The 16,182-nt window shown below is 32.5% G+C and overlaps 3 protein-coding genes across 3 annotated transcripts; 1 reads left to right on the plus strand and 2 right to left on the minus strand.

Annotated features, from left to right (window-relative positions):
- Nucleotides 1-120: 120 nt before the first annotated feature.
- Nucleotides 121-3,416, minus strand: LOC111778198 (BEL1-like homeodomain protein 7). Its single transcript, XM_023657888.2, has 4 exons — nucleotides 1,526-3,416; nucleotides 988-1,361; nucleotides 840-900; nucleotides 121-751 (listed from the first exon to the last, which is right to left on the minus strand). Exons 1-4 carry the CDS (start codon nucleotides 2,225-2,227, stop codon nucleotides 314-316), a joined length of 1,575 nt encoding a protein of 524 aa, XP_023513656.2. The 5' UTR covers nucleotides 2,228-3,416; the 3' UTR covers nucleotides 121-313.
- Nucleotides 3,417-7,950: 4,534 nt separating this feature from the next.
- LOC111778913 (glyoxylase I 4) lies at nucleotides 7,951-9,010 on the plus strand. The gene is made up of 3 exons (XM_023658919.2): nucleotides 7,951-8,210; nucleotides 8,326-8,431; nucleotides 8,555-9,010. Exons 1-3 carry the CDS (start codon nucleotides 8,056-8,058, stop codon nucleotides 8,801-8,803), a joined length of 510 nt encoding a protein of 169 aa, XP_023514687.1. The 5' UTR covers nucleotides 7,951-8,055; the 3' UTR covers nucleotides 8,804-9,010.
- Nucleotides 9,011-15,274: 6,264 nt separating this feature from the next.
- LOC111778777 (uncharacterized protein At1g15400) lies at nucleotides 15,275-15,622 on the minus strand. Its single transcript, XM_023658751.2, has one exon. The coding sequence runs from the start codon at nucleotides 15,620-15,622 to the stop codon at nucleotides 15,275-15,277; it is 348 nt and encodes a 115-aa protein (XP_023514519.2).
- Nucleotides 15,623-16,182: the final 560 nt, after the last annotated feature.

Below are 16,182 nucleotides of genomic sequence, written 5' to 3' on the forward strand. Positions count from 1 at the left end.
GTCCCTAAAACCAAACAGATTCCTTCCTAAAATGTAATTAATAATTACTAGAGGGGTCTTTCAATATGATCCACGAAACCCAAAAAAAGAAATAAAATTCAAAAGTGGGTAAGAAAATAATTCAAAAATTAAAATTTCTTTCTATTAGTATAAGAACTTGAATTAAAGTGTTACATTAAAATCCCTTTCCTTATTTGAAAAAATCCAAACAAAATTACATTTATTTGCAATTATATCCACAATTTTCCAATAATATCTATTATACCCCTTTTTTTTTTTTTTTTTTTTTTTTATATACATGTATATCAAAGTTTCAAACTACAAAATCATGCAACATATTTGAGCTTGGGAGCCTGCATTGGAAATCTTGTGTCTCAAGCTCTATAGAACCGACCATTCTATTGTTACTACTTCCGAACATGCCGAATTCTTCGCCTTCGCAATGCTTCAGCTCCAGTGCTAGTGAAACGTCTCCGTCGACTGAGAAGTTGCTCGGCTTGATCATGTCATTGGTAGAACATGGACAGTAGATAACTCGCTCGTTGTTGCTGGCTGTTGATTTCGTGTTGTCGTGTAACTTGTCTCCTGACCTGTCCTCGGAGAAGAGTGAGTTGTTGTTCCATGATGGTTTGGATGCGTTTTCTGGTGAGGATTTGATGTCCATGTTCGAGTCTCCGAATTCTTCTTTGTACATCTCTTCGACCATCGGTTTCCATAGCCGAACACGCGCGTTTATGAACCAGTTTGCAACCTAAACGAACCGAATTGAAGGTATTAAGAGTTTGTGCAAATAGAGGGTGCGAAAAATCGAGTTTTAGGTCCAGGATTGAAGACATTACTTGGTTTCGAGTCAGGCCAGTTTGTCTTGCTAGCTTAAGTTTCTCTGTATCTTTGGGATATCTGTGACAGTAGCCAAAACAAATAGAACAGTAAGGCCTTGGTAAACATGTTGAGAGCCAAGTACTAATAATAGTTAAGAGCGCATACGGATGGAGGAAGTGTTCAAACAGCCAAGCACGAAGAATCGACACGGAGCTTTCGGGGAGTCCTCTTTGAGGCCTCCAACTATGTGACGTGACGCCGAGCTGCTGAAGGGTTCTCTGTTGCCTGAGCTGCTGATCGACAAAGCGGAGACGAGGAATGCCCTCTTGGCCAGAATGTGAAGCATCTTGCTCCCCTAAGGTTCTTCTTGTGGTCTTAATCTGTGCATTGATGGCATCCCGCAGGCGTCGAAAGTGACACGAAATAGTCCAATGTGCAAGTGCAGTGTAGAACTCTGCAGCCCCACGGCCTGCTACCAGGTCGAACGACGACGCTAAGAACTGCTCTTGCTGGTAATATTGCTTGTATCTTCGATCGACCTGCAAAACATATAGAAAAACAACCAAACAGCTAATGAAACAACAATAGCAACTTCAACAATGTCAGCAAGTTATTATAGGAACAGGAAAGATCGTCATGAACAGATGCAACAAAAATGAAACACAAACACTGATGCTAGAACATCAAGAACCGGTTGGCTTACCTCACCCAACAAGGACAACAGTTTCGAGTTTTTGTTCTTCAAGTCCTGTCGCTCAGTAGGCGATAGATCACCGGACGAGTTCGCAAGCAACGAATCCGTCGCATCGGAACACATCTCCCCAGTCAGATCATTAGAACCTTTGAGTTTCTTAGACTTCAACTCCTTCAAAGCATCCCCAATGCTAACAACTTCATCAAGCAACTGCTGTGCAGCTTCAACGTATATTGAATTCGAAACCAAATTCGCAGCAGCAACCGACATATACATACCATTTTTCGCATCAGACATACACAGTTTCGGATTCGACCTTTGCTCAAAGATCGAAGGAGGTGCACAGATAAATGAAGAAGGCAAGGCACGGGTCTGATATTGGGAAGGAAATGAAGGCAATGAAACAACAGAAGGTGAGTGTGTGGAAAGGCTAAGAGAAACACCCTGACATTGAAAATTTGAGTGATCTAAAATTCCCACAACCGGTGGAATGAAACCCATTTCACCATTACTTCTATCTCCCACAGATTCAACATAATTTGAAGAAACCCCAGAAAAAATCTCAGAGTAATCACCGCAAGAAGGGTCTTGATGATTCATAAACATCATCAAATTCGCAGAACAGAGCAGCTGTTCTTGACAAGAAGAACCAAGTTTTTGGTCACCCAACGTGGACTCTCTTGGATTGCTTAAACTAGGAAAATATGTCATCTGAATGAAAAACAGCTCTTAATCTTCCAAGAATCATGGCCCAGCAAACCAACAGAGACTGATCAAACAAACAAGAGATTCAAAAGAAAAACACATGAAACTGATGAAGCAACAAAAGAAGCAAGAGAATCAAAAAGTTCCCAAACAAAAGAAACAAACAAAACCCACTTTCATAAAGAAGTTCATCGGTAGATTCTCAATCAAAGAATCAAAGTTACAGAACACAAAAGAAATGATGCGATTGTAGGGAAGAACCAAGAATTAAGAAGACCCAGATTCCCAAAATGGAGAAAAATCACTAATCCCAAGAGGATTTAAGAAACCCCATTAATATAAACAATCAATAATAATCACAAAACCCCCAAATAAAGACGAAGAACACAGCTTCTTCACTTCTTCTCTCTTCCTCATAATTGGAACAACGACTCCAACACCAACTCGACAAAAAAGCAATAAATTATTAAGAACACATTAAAGAAAAGGAGTATATATTAACGAGAAGCGCAGCACCAACAACTAAGAAATATTTTACAGGTTAAAAGTAAGGGAAGAAGTCATCGTCAATCCCAATCATTCAATGCCTTCTCTCACGTGTGAAAAAAGCTACATACAGAAAGAAAAACAAATAAAAGCCTTAAAACAAAAGGAACAACAAGAAGAAGATGGTGGCGGCGATGCATCGCGATGGTGGTTGGTTGCTTAACCACCAGTTGATAGACCTAAAACCCATTACTTAACCCTTCTTTTGAAGCATAAATTTGTCACCAACCAACCCCTCGCTGTTTCTCTCTCTTTTGGTTAGGAGAATAACAGGGGAAAAGCATCTAATCAAGAACAATGAACCCATGAATCGCATCAATGGGGAAATGTTTTGGGGGTGGGCGGCATTTGAAAAGGGCTAATTAGCTGCTACACGATCGGAAGATTGCGTGAAAAACAATAACAGGGGATTTCGATAACGTTTTGAAAAATCTGCGGTTCCTTCTTCTGATGGTTAAGAATTTGAGATCGATGGTTGAAGCGTCGGTTTCGGGAGAAGGCAGATCTTGTAAAGAAATCCTTATCTGGATTTCAAGGAAATTTCATAGCAACAGCCAACAATTGGAGTTTAATTCTTAATGAATTCTGTGAATCGTTTCAAATTTCTACAGATTTCAAATGAATTCTGTTCTGAAAAATACTTCTCTGCTCACACTGAGAAGTCCGCGTGTTTCTATATAATTTAAATTTTTAATTAATATTTTCAATTTTTTAAAAATTATTATTTTATTTTCATTTACACCCAAATATAAATTAATTGCTTGTTTTTGTTTTCAATCTTTCTCGATTAGAAGTTAAATAAAGAATTTTAAATTATTTTTCGTATTTAAAAATTCAAATTTAAATTTATTTTTTAAACTTTTAGTTAATTTTGTTAACTAATTTATTATTAGTATTTAAGATTTAATTACAGTTTCCAATGTTTTTTCTATAATTAGATTTAATATTTAAAACTTTTGATCAATAAAAAAATATGATTAACTTACCGAATTTATTATTATTATTATTACTATTAATTTATTATTATTATTATTATGTGTTATGACATTAATGATTTTTTTTTTTTTTTTTTTTTGGAAATAATTTATTTTCCAAAACCTAGTTTAACTATAATGGACTGAGGCACGTTGTAGAACATTGTCCTTAATGAAGAGTGCACCTATTGCACTAAGTTACTCGACACTCCAATTGTAGTGTCTCGTGCCCAAAATTCAGCATCTAACGGTCCCAACAATCGCATGCGATAAGATCCAAAGTGAAGATTATCAATATATTGAATACGTGCAGTTATTCACTTTTAGATCGTCTAAGCTTAACTTTTAATTTCATCAAATTAATTTTTAAATTTAAATATTTAAAAAAATAAAAATAAAAATCTCTAAAATCAATAATTTTAATAAAATTAAATTTGGCTAAAAAAATAAGTTACCGTAAAAAAAATTATCCATTAATTAATCTAATGAGAATCATTTTTTAAAGGCTCATTAAAAAAAAAACTAATTCTAAAAAAGGAAAATTGCAATACTTTATAAAAAAATATAAAGGTAAATATTAATAAATAAATAAATAAAAGATCCCGTCCATTTTTTTCAAAGTTGGGCTTCTTTTATGGGCTGGGCTTAGGAAAGAAATTATGGATCACACCAACTAAATAATATCTTTAAAAATTCTATAAATAATAATAATAAAAAAAAAATTATGACTTTAGATTTTTATCTCCACTCATTTTTAAACCCTAAGTAAAAAAAAATAAAAAAGATACAAGCTAGCTGTATATTTATTTTACCAACGGTAAAATTGAATCATACAAACAAACTTACCAAGAAAATGAAAGGTTAAATTAAGCAAAAGGCGGAATAAATGATAAAATCACGTTAGTATACAAAAAAAAAAATAATAAAATAACTTAATGGTCGAGAAAAGAATTAGAGGAGATTTTGGGTCAAAGTCGAAATTCAAGTGGTCGCCCTCGTAAGGGTACACATCCTGCATGCGTTATCTAATATTTGTTCAACTCGATTCAATCTCCTTTTAACCTGATTCGAAAAGAAATAGACGAAAATACTATAATGGTCACATACATACCCTTATTGCTACATTTGATTCGTCTATGATAATTTAAGCATTAAAGTTGATGTGGCAAATATCACTTCGATGTGAAGCTTTTTCTCCATTTACAGGTTACGTTATTCTCCCTCAAATAATTTTTACTGTTGTATCACGTGAATATCAAATGCATTATCCAATCCAAAAAATTGGCAACAACAAGTACTATCACAACATTACTTACTTAAATATAAAATAACTCTCGAGACAATAATTTATATTGGTCTAAGGTTATAATATCATAAAAGTATGGATAAGAAAAATAATTATTGAAACAAAAATTATCCATTACCCAATGTCCCAAGATATTAATAAGGCTAAATTAATTAAATATATATATATTCATAAATTTTGTACTCTATTTAAGAAATAATTCTAAATTTGTAAAAGTTTTAAAAAAATATTTTTAAAACCATTTAAAAAGTTTAAACCTATATTTTAAATAATTTTAAATAAAATATTAACTAGCTTAAATTTTTGTAATTTTCAAAATTTGAATAGTATTTATATTAATAGGTTACGTAGCATGGAATTAATTGAAAATTTCTTTTCATATTTGCTTGTTAGTCCTTCCAATCTCATGGATTACATATTAACCCTTATCTATTATTTGTCTGATTCCTAATTTTTAAATATTATCAAACAATTAATTCTCCATATTATCAACTATAAATTAATAAAATAATTCTCGATATTGACCTTTTTGGTTTATTTTTTCAATTAACAATATCTCTCCATAATAATTTAATGTCTTTAAATGCTGCCGTTTTTTTCTTTTATTCAATAAATTACTCTATAACTAAAATAATAAATTTTATAATATGTTCAAAATTTTAATTAAATTAAAAAAATAAATCAATTTTAATTTATTAGAACATTTATAATACAAATTTAATTAGTCTAAATTCAGTGGACGAAAATGACCTTTACTGTTGGCCAATTATAAATATTGAAAATTGCCACGTCAAAATTACAGCTAATTGACACCTCAGTAAGTCTTTTTTTTTTTTTTTTTTTTTTTTTTTAATAGCAATAATAATAATTGAATTATCCATTATTTATTTTCGCAATTAATTTCAGTCACAAAAAAAACACGTGGTTGGAGCATCAGGTCCTACAGAAATAAGCATCCATTTATTGTATCTTAATTTTAACTTTAATTTTAAGATTTTATATTTTTAAATTTTTTAATGCACTAAGACTCAGTAATTTACTCCATTACAATACTTGTGAAACACGTAGAGACTCTTCTACAAGCTCAGTGAGTATCACTGGACTTTCAATCAAATTTGGTAGGGTTTATAGCAAGACTCGGGAGCTCTATTCTAGAAGTTCCGTGAGCTTCAACTTCAAGTCCACATAGACTTACAAAGCTTCGACGAGATTTGGTAGAGTTTATATTAGTATCTGAGAGAGTATCTAAAACACATAAAAGACTGCCCGTAAAGGTTTCTTTCTCCGATTCAAATACAAAACAATTTTTTTAAATATCTGTTACATATGATTATATAAACACGAATCTTTCCAAAATCACGAATCAAAATGAATCTAAAACCCGAAAGAAAAAACAAAATTGATTGGATATGGTAGGGAGTGAAGTGAAGTTAGGGTTTTGTTTATATTTGAAAATAAAATAAAATAAAATAAAGTTATGGATATATTATGATTGGTTTGGCCTTATTATGAATTTCAATGCAATGTCTAATCATATCCACTATTATTCTTTTGTTTTTTTTCTTTTAAAAAATTGTATTTATTAGACTATATATTCATGCAATTATTATTTTTAATCCTTTTATTTATTTTGAATTTATTCAATTGTCGGGCATTTGGATATTTTTAATTTATTCAATTAGTTGAACATGTGGATATTAAAAAATATGGTCCTATTGCTTTACCTAACAAAATATAATATTAGAAAAATAGTTATATAATATTTTTTTTCTTTTATTAATATTAAAACTCTACACGTCATGCTAAATTTTTAGTAAATTAGGTGTGAGAAAAGTAATCAAAATAAATTATCATATTAATTAATTATAAAATAATTACGCTTACTTGCCTAACATAGAAAAACAAAACCTATCCTAAAAGGATTATTACATTTTAATTAATTTTTATTTATTTATTCACGAACTTAAATATATTATCGTTCACATAAATAAATTTTTTTATAACAATAAGGGAGCTTTTTAGTATCCTAACATAGTTCAACATTGTCATATAATTAATGACAATTAAATATGGACACTTACTGAACAATTGGTGTACACAGCTTTAGAGGTAAAAAAAAACTGAAGAGTTTTCCTCTCGTAATTGTTGATCCAAAATAATTAAGAATTTTCCTCTCGTAATAATTGTTTTCCTACAACTATGGTAGATACTAGAACAACAATAAAAGCATTTTGGATAAGTTTTGAAAAACTACGTATTTAAATCATTTACTTTTTATCCAACTCCATGAAAAAAACGATTGATTCAATGTAAAAATAATTAAAAAAACAAAAAACACTTTCAAAGTTGTTTTCGGATGAACACAAATATAGAAATTGAAAATCCGTAAAATAAAAATAATATACTTTTAAATTAATTAAATATATGTATAATCTATTAATATTTAATATAATATATTTTTGCTGCAAAATATCTTAAATGTACTCGTATAAAAATATATGGATAGTCATTTTTTAGTTATTCATATTATAAAAAATGGTAGGCTTTTTACTCGAAATGATAAAATTAAATAAATAAGAACCAGCATGCTAAGGATTCTTCGCTCTACCAAATATTTGTTAGATTCAGGTCAACTCGAAAATTTATGTAATGAACCTGAAACCCAAATCATATGTATTGGTGTTAAAAAATTAACTCGATCGGTTCGGATTGTCGGCTTTAATATACACCCCGGGTCTCTGGTGTGGTATAGTATAATAAATAATATTGTTTGTATTAGCTGAGATCCGAGTCAGCAATGTGTCACATCCACAGCTGGGTTCCACGTGAGCAAAATAAGATACGTGGCATAATGTATAATATCAAGGAGTTCTATATAAACCCTCCCGCCTTTCCCCGTTTTACTCTGTCCATTATCATTTCTTCCTTTCTTTCTCCATCTTTTCTCTTCTTGCTTCCTCGTTGGCCCAAAAACCCTAGAAAAATCCCGTTCTCGTTTTCGATTTTCAATGAAGGAAACTGGAGAAAATCCTCTGCATCTCAAATCGCTAAACCATATCTCGCTTCTGTGTAGATCAATGGAAGAATCAATTGATTTTTACCAAAATGTTCTAGGTTTTTTCCCCATTCGCAGGCCTGGATCCTTCAATTTCGATGGCGCTTGGTAAAATTTCTTCAACTTAATACTTTAGAACCGAGCTGAATCCATGAATCGTTCTCATTCTCGTTCTGTTTTTGTTTTGTGATGATGATTTTGGCTTTGATCTGGCGGATTTTAGGCTGTATGGTTTCGGCATTGGAATCCATCTCTTGCAATCGGAAGAACCGGATAATTTGCCGAAAAAGGGCGCGATTAATCCCAAGGATAATCATATATCGTTTCAGGTAAAAATTTAGGAATTAATTGATCAACATTAGTCCTGTTTCAATTGATTAGAAAAAATACACACACATTGAGAAATTAAATGAAATGTGATTGTGAGTGTTCTATGTCTGTTGGATGAACAGTGCGAGAGCATGGGGGCAGTGGAGAAGAAGTTGAAGGATATGGGAATTAATTACGTGCAGGCGTTAGTAGAGGAAGGAGGAATACACGTGGATCAGCTATTTTTCCACGATCCAGATGGTTTCATGATCGAGATTTGCAATTGTGATAATCTACCGGTGATTCCATTGGGTGATGGCATGTCACGATCCTGTTCCCAGCTCAATCTTCAGATAATGCAGCAGAAGCAGCAGATACACCAGATGGTGTAACACTACAACTGAAGAAGAAGAAGAAGAAGAAGAAGAAGTGATAATGATAACGATTGAATCCATGGAAAATAAATAATTCTTCTTTGACGACATGTCGTATGTTGTTGTTGTTGTGGGTATTTTTCTCGTGTTTAGGCATTTGTTGTTTAAATGGGCCTGTGATATTTATATTTTATATGTAAAAGTATTTATTGTTGTTGTTAGGCATTTTATGATCATAGTACAACTATTTCACCTACCAAAAATTATGGCCCATAATTTACCAACAAAAAAAAACATGTGTGACAATTGTGATTCCTATAACGTTAAAACAAAATTTTCCACCGACAAAATTCGATAATAATATCCCACGCCATTAATTTCAAATCCATCCAAACTTTAATTTCTCCGTGAAAAATCTCGAGTTACAATGAGTTGACACATGAGACTAATAGTTGTGTATATAGTTGGATGTATGAAAAAGATCGTGAATTTTGTATTTAAGAGTAGATACAATTTAAGATTCACATAAGTTGATTTTAAAAAGGTAGCTCGATTGTAACGGTCCTATTCAATAACATGTGTTAAAGATAAGATGGTACTCTTCAATAGTATATTCCAAATTTGACACTTTGAGAAAAATAGCTTTCAAGCGAAAATGATTGATATTTTCATTCGAGAAAGAAACCTGTGGCTTAGCTCAAAAGTGGGTTGCTCATTTATTTCTATATATGATCGACCATCCATCCAATCAACCTATTCAAAATGTGAGAGACATTTATTATTAAAAAATATTAATACAAAAAATAGCAAAATTATTTGTAATAATTGGTAACCACCGTACACAATTCTTGAAGAGTTGATCTCTAATCTTCTTAATGAAAGCTTCAGCAGTTTTATTATCGTCCTCCGTCCTCTCCAACTTCCTCCTCTTTCTGCCGCAACTCTGCCAAATCAACGGCGGCGATGGCAGTGTCTGCCGCTTGTACTTACCGCCGGCAGAAAAGTCTGAATCAAAGCTTTTTTTTCATCATAACATTTCGTCGTAAAAAAAAAAAAAAAAAAAAATAAAAAAAAAAATATATATATATATAGAAATAACTACCAACAAAATTAAAATAAAACACATCCTTTAATATACTTTCTTAAAAAACGGATGAAAGAATTGAACAAAATTAAAGAAATATTTATTTATTTAAGGATTTTAAAAGCATAGGATCCGAATGAAATGAAACTACCCGTTTGTCTGCGGTTGATGAACAAGTGGCCCAAATATTTGACATTGAAAAAACAGTTTTTTTTGGATGTTTGAAATCATTAATGCTGAAGCTATAGCTTATAGCTGTTGGAATGCCTAGATATTTGGATTACATTAAAATCCTTTTTTTTTTCTCTCTTACAATTCAACGCCATCTTAAATGTTAAAAATAATTCAATTGTGAATTTTGATTTTAACCGTGGATTGGAATTAAAATACTGACGATAGAGTTACTTTTAAATTTTTGATGGTCATTTTTAAATTTTGAGTTTGAAAAATGAGTTGTGATAAGGTTTATGCAATTATAAAGGTTTAGCAGTTATGTGTAAAAAGGGAATGATGAAGACGGTATATGGTTTTTTGGAAAGTGGATAGTGTGGATGCTTGTGCTTGCATGCTCAATTGTTTGAGGCTCTAGCTGACTTGCCTCTACACTAGGCCAAGTCATCTAGCTCGACCTTGCTTCTACTCTTGGCTAAGGTCTCTTGTAAGTAACGTCACATCTCATTGTCATCTCAATTCCCAATAATACGACCATGCATCGTGATGTCATCCTATGTCTTGGGACAACTTGACCATCTTGGCTTGCTTGGACACATTCGTTGGGAACTGACCCATGTGTCAATTATCTCGTGGAGACATCCTGAACATCCATTCATCTCGTTCTCATCGAGCATTTGACTCTCCCATGGCCATGCTAAACCATTTATGGCATCCATTTCGGATAATGGATGCATAATCTAACCTCCAATATATGGCTTGTGGTGCAATATTGGAACATCTGTGTCGTCCGATACTGTCCTTGAAAGACCCTTTTCAAAGGAAGATAATTGTCCATGCTGTGACACGTATGTACCACAAGGTAGCTCGCTTAGGCCACAAGACTCGTGGGTGGTGGAGATCTGACATCATGCATCCCCCTATAGTAGACATCATTTTGGTGAGTGGTCATACACCCTGTAACAACCTGAAATTTTCTACTTAATTTAAGGTTGCTACTGTATGCGTATCATAAACATTGAATGTGGAAGACTTCATTTAAATTCCATAAAACATAACCTTTATCTTAAAACACAGCCATAGACTTACGTATTTCGAAAACATCTTTAAAACGACATAACAAAAGACTAAATAAAATAAATAAGCGTTTAAGTTAAAAACATCCTATTCTAGCCTAAGTCTAAGAAAATAAATATCACTATCCTATACATGTGTCATGGTCTCGAGTTGCGATCCCGTTGTCAGCCGTACAAGAATGCCTTGTCTTAACCTGAAGAATGCAGTAGCACATGACTTAGTGTTTAAAGAAATAATCAGACCCCACTATTGTGAGTTAAATGCAAGAATATGCGAATGCAATGACGAGACCTATCATTCAATCTATTTTCCTACGGTACTGTCCTAACGGGTAATTTGGGCGCTCTACACACAGCCCATACATGTGAGTATGAGCTCACCAGTCAGTTCGCACACCGCTGGGCTACTTTCCTTGTCGGGAGAGCATACTCTAGGAGCTCCTTAGACCGGACACCCGTTAGAACTAGTAACCGTCACGGCAGCGCTATGCAAAACATAACGAACGTACCCTTGCCATTGGATGTACGCGCCCGTACCCTCGTGATGGAATAGGGGTATCCTCCCAAATGCATGAGCACACATAATGCATGAGGTCCCTCGTATTTTTACTTTTATCATTAATGAATATAACCCCCTATCATCTTTCATGCTTAACATGTCATTTCTCATTTTTCAGTCTACGTATCATACATAATCCTAACGAGGTTACATTTCATTTCATTTATCGTGATATCATGTCATTCATAACATGCTGTATACATACAATTTAGAAAACATAACATAACGCTCCATGCTTTTAACATGTCATTTCATAACGTGCAATTCATACAACAATTACCTCCATGGTCACACAAAACAATCTAAACATAACATATCACATTACAAAATATCGTATCATAAACATGTCATATCGTAAACACTTCGTGGTCATATTGTTCCCTAACTTATCATAGTCTTAACGTTCTTATACCTATCACAGTCATATCGTTATGTGAACTTACCTTAGTCATATCATCACAGGAACGTATCCTAACGCTATCGGTCTATCAATCTATCACAAACCTATCACTTTCTACCCATATTCTAACCATATTCTTTCAATCTCCCCTATCCATAGCACTCCGGTATGTAACCTAACCTTAACGTTTCATGAACGTATCTTACTCCTATCGTTACATTTCGTTTTATGCATTCTTCTCGTATCCTATCTCAAATATATCCTTGAACACATCGTACCATAATTATTATCATACAATCTACGTATTATAACATAACATAAACATAAATATAAGCATACCGATTCACAGATAATTCACACATATCAGTATATATGACACGTGCAGAACCACAGACACGTGTCAACATCAAATATAACCATACCGATAGTAAAACCACTTACCTGGTTAGCTTAAGTTGTTGTCACGAATATATCCTTAATGAAAGTTCGATTATGTCCTTTGAAATCCAAGTCGACTTACGTGAGCCAATGACATCAGTTTCAAGTTTGAACTCTATAAAATTATTTCCCTAATTTCCCTTGGTCCATTGTTAAAAGTCTTGAAATATTATGTATCTATAATAAAGATGGTTGCTGTTGTATGCCAAAAAATATAGAGTGATTTCAAGTTATTGTATTTACTTTTCTCTCTATATTTAGTTTGTGTTTTTTAATTCCTGAATTTTTTTTTTTTTTTTATCTGTGTTTACTCTGTTGCCTTTTAATTTTGTTCTGATGTATTTCAAATTTCTACTGTATCTTTGTTTCTAAATCTTTCTTTATCTCTGTTTACAAATTTTATTGGCCATTCTATTTTTAATCTATTCATCTCGCTATTGATATAAAATTTAATATAATATTACTAATCTGACCTGATTTACTAGAATTCGTACAAATGATCGACCTTTAGTTTCTAACGCTAAACCATTCTAATAATTTAATGAATATCTAACTACAATTGTCTGTGATCTCTAAAAAAAGAAATATGATAAAAGAAAATGAAGATTTAATATATACTATAAGATCTATCTCCACGTAAATCTCTGTCAATCTCAACTGGGTAGAGGTCATTCCCATTAAAGAAATATGATAAAAAAAATGAAGATTTAATATATACGATAAGATCTATCTCCACCTAAATCTCTGTCCATCTCAACTCGGTAGAGGTCATTCCCATTTTTTTTTGTACATTTTTTTTTGCAGTAACTATTATTTTCGGGCTTAAATGATGGGTTAGTGGAGAGAGGTTAGTGGAGGGAGAGGTGGAAAAAAATTGTTTATTTATTTATCTTTTATTATTATTATTATTTAACTATTTTTTTTAATAATTATTTTTATTTCTTTATTTATTTATTTTTAGACTATTACACGCCTTTTACCGCTTTGGTTGAGTATGGAATTCATACAAAATTTGGTGAGCTTTCATCTTTCATATAGATGTACTTAACTCTAGAATAGTATGACAAAACTCATATCAAAACTCCGACTTCTAAGGTTATGGCCTAGAGCTTTACTTAGACCTCTTCGAGCTTGTCTTTGACACTCGTGTCACCTCGTTCTCTCAAGCCTTGCGTATTCCTCAATTTACACTTTTAGTCGGATGGACGCCACTTGAGGGTCGCCCTTCGTATGTCTTGCATGTGGGAGTCACACCCTATTTTCTCTCAGTAAAATTGTGATACAATGCACCCAAATAAATAAGGAACAAAATAAATTGGGGGTTAATGCTACGAAACGAGATAAATAGAGGTTAAACGAACATCTCACGCCCCACATTAGTCTTCTCCAAAACCCCCCAAAGTCACTAAAAAAAAGCACCCATTTCTGTACCGATTGGGAAGAGCAAGAATGTAGGATTGTGTCCTGCTTTTCCACGAGTGCCTTAACGTTCAATAGGGTGCAACAGGCTATCTTCCACGCAGCCAACTACAAAACCAAAAAACAAACATTCTACCCCATAGTGTCAAAAACGTTTGTCCAATTCTGTTTCCACGGATAGCAACCCATCTCAATAATCTAAGTGTTTACAAAGTGTATATCTCACCGTACAAAATTTCTGAACAAAATTCCTCCCAAATGTCACTTCACAAATACAAAATGACACTTAAACTCAATACATCTTAACTATCCTAGACAATCTTTTATACAGGTGTAGAAGCATTAATGTCATACATAAATCAAGATAGAAGAAAAAAAAGGATTATAAAACCTTACGCACCAAATAAATGTCAATGGAGATGCATGAATCTATTCTTCACGACAATTTACGACAGGTATAACTAATTTCATCTCCCTTTGCCAGAAAATCGCCAAAATAGAGAACCCTTTTCGATCTCGGTCGAGTTATGCTCGACCCAAAAAGCGGGAATCGAAGATTAAGCTCGCCAAAATAGTAGATACGCAGATACAGTGGTTTGGATGAAGGTTCATACAGCTAATTGGATTGTAATTTGAAATGTAATTAAGATCCAAAGCGCCAATCTCTTCAATTGCTTCATAGTCGTTGGACTAAGAATTAAATAATTATTTCCATTTTAAAATACAACATTTAATAATTAATGATTCTACGTTACGTTTTGGGTTAGTCTAAATGATAATTATGAAGGGTCAGATTAATGTGATGAACAATCATTAATGCTTTCTATGGTCAATTAATTATCATTTTGTGTTCAATTTTGATTCATATATTCTTAATTAACTTTATTGTAACAAAAAGTGGGGAAATCTTCATTTTTACCCATCCATTTTTCTCTTTTTAATTTTAATTTTATTAAATTCACATATTTTACTTTGTAAACAAGAAATGAAATTAATATCATATTTATTCAAATAAATATATCACTTTTTCAAGGAGAAAATATATTTTTAATGACCATACTCTTATTAAACTCTCAATTTAAATCATAAATGCAAGAAATTATTCAACAAAAATTAATTAATTATGAATATAATTCAATCTTAACCAAATTATTTGAATTTATGAATTAAAAAAAAAAAAAACAAATTTTTAAGGATTGTTTTTTTATAAAAAGTCCCAAAAGAAATCAAACATATTTACATCAATTTCTTCCAAAATTTCTGAAAATATTAAACCAAATTTCACAACGTATTCAAATTAAAAAAAAAAAAAAAAACATAATTCCCTTTCAATCCCCAAAACCTACCGTGATCGGCGCTTACCGGCCGCCGTCGTCCTCTGTTTCTTGCCCCCCGAGTTCCGGAAAGCGCTGCAGATTCCACAAGCCGAGATTCTGGGCGACGGCGGTTCCACCGCCGCTGTATCTTTACTCCGGAACCCCCGTGCTTCGGCGCGGTTTGATCGGGTCCGGTCAACCGTCTTGATTGGCGGAATATTTCTTCCGGTGTTGAGCTCTTCCGCGGCGGTGCTGGATTCTGCGTCGTTTTGGGGCGCCTTGATTAGCTCCTCTGATATGAATTTATCGTCCCAAATAAGACCGGAAGAACCCTGGCGGCGGAAGGATACAACGGATCTCTGCAGACCAGCCATGGCCGCCCCTTTCTCTCTCCTCTGTTTCTTGGTTCTTTCGCTCTCTTATCTGAAGAGATTAGCTTTGGTAAACTCATCAACTTAGTCAACATATTTATTTTAAACATTTTAATACGTCAATTATTGATGCTTCCGCAATCACGAAAATAAAAATATATATATACCATTTTAATTAAATTTAAAGTAATTATGTTATCATTATTTTTTTTCGTAGAAATGGATTATCTTAACCGTACATGAGTCCTATTAGACGGAGAACAATATTTTGAGTTGATAAAAAAAAAAACGAATTTAATTGAGTCGGTAGTTTGACTCGAGTAAAGTTTATAATCCAATTCAAACCTTATTTTTTAATTAGTTAAAAATAATTTAATTTTTATTATATTACATTAAAAATTAAAATTTCATAAAATTCATATATAATTAGATTAACTAATAAAATAAAAATTAAATCATTTTAATAGGGAAGCTTATATATATATATATATATATATATTTTAAATATGAATTTAAAAACGAGACATTTTTAAAGTTTAAATTACATAAATATGGAGATAATG

This window comes from Cucurbita pepo, chromosome 17 (assembly GCF_057944985.1).
Source record: "Cucurbita pepo subsp. pepo isolate OVF chromosome 17, ASM5794498v1, whole genome shotgun sequence".
Taxonomy (NCBI): Eukaryota; Viridiplantae; Streptophyta; class Magnoliopsida; order Cucurbitales; family Cucurbitaceae; genus Cucurbita; species Cucurbita pepo.

What these genes read in the sequence shown, in the direction of transcription:
- LOC111778198 (XM_023657888.2), bottom strand. Translation starts at nt 2,227, where the DNA reads ATGACATATTTTCCTAGTTTAAGCAATCCAAGAGAGTCCACGTTGGGT. An exon ending in TGTTGTCCTTGTTGGGTGAG is followed by an intron (nt 1,362 to 1,525) that starts GTAAGCCAACCG and finishes TATGTTTTGCAG; the next exon opens with GTCGATCGAAGATACAAGCA. An exon ending in CTGGCCTGACTCGAAACCAA is followed by an intron (nt 752 to 839) that starts GTAATGTCTTCA and finishes CGGTTCGTTTAG; the next exon opens with GTTGCAAACTGGTTCATAAA.
- LOC111778913 (XM_023658919.2), top strand. Translation starts at nt 8,056, where the DNA reads ATGAAGGAAACTGGAGAAAATCCTCTGCATCTCAAATCGCTAAACCAT. An exon ending in TTCAATTTCGATGGCGCTTG is followed by an intron (nt 8,211 to 8,325) that starts GTAAAATTTCTT and finishes GGCGGATTTTAG; the next exon opens with GCTGTATGGTTTCGGCATTG. An exon ending in ATAATCATATATCGTTTCAG is followed by an intron (nt 8,432 to 8,554) that starts GTAAAAATTTAG and finishes TTGGATGAACAG; the next exon opens with TGCGAGAGCATGGGGGCAGT.
- LOC111778777 (XM_023658751.2), bottom strand. Translation starts at nt 15,622, where the DNA reads ATGGCTGGTCTGCAGAGATCCGTTGTATCCTTCCGCCGCCAGGGTTCT.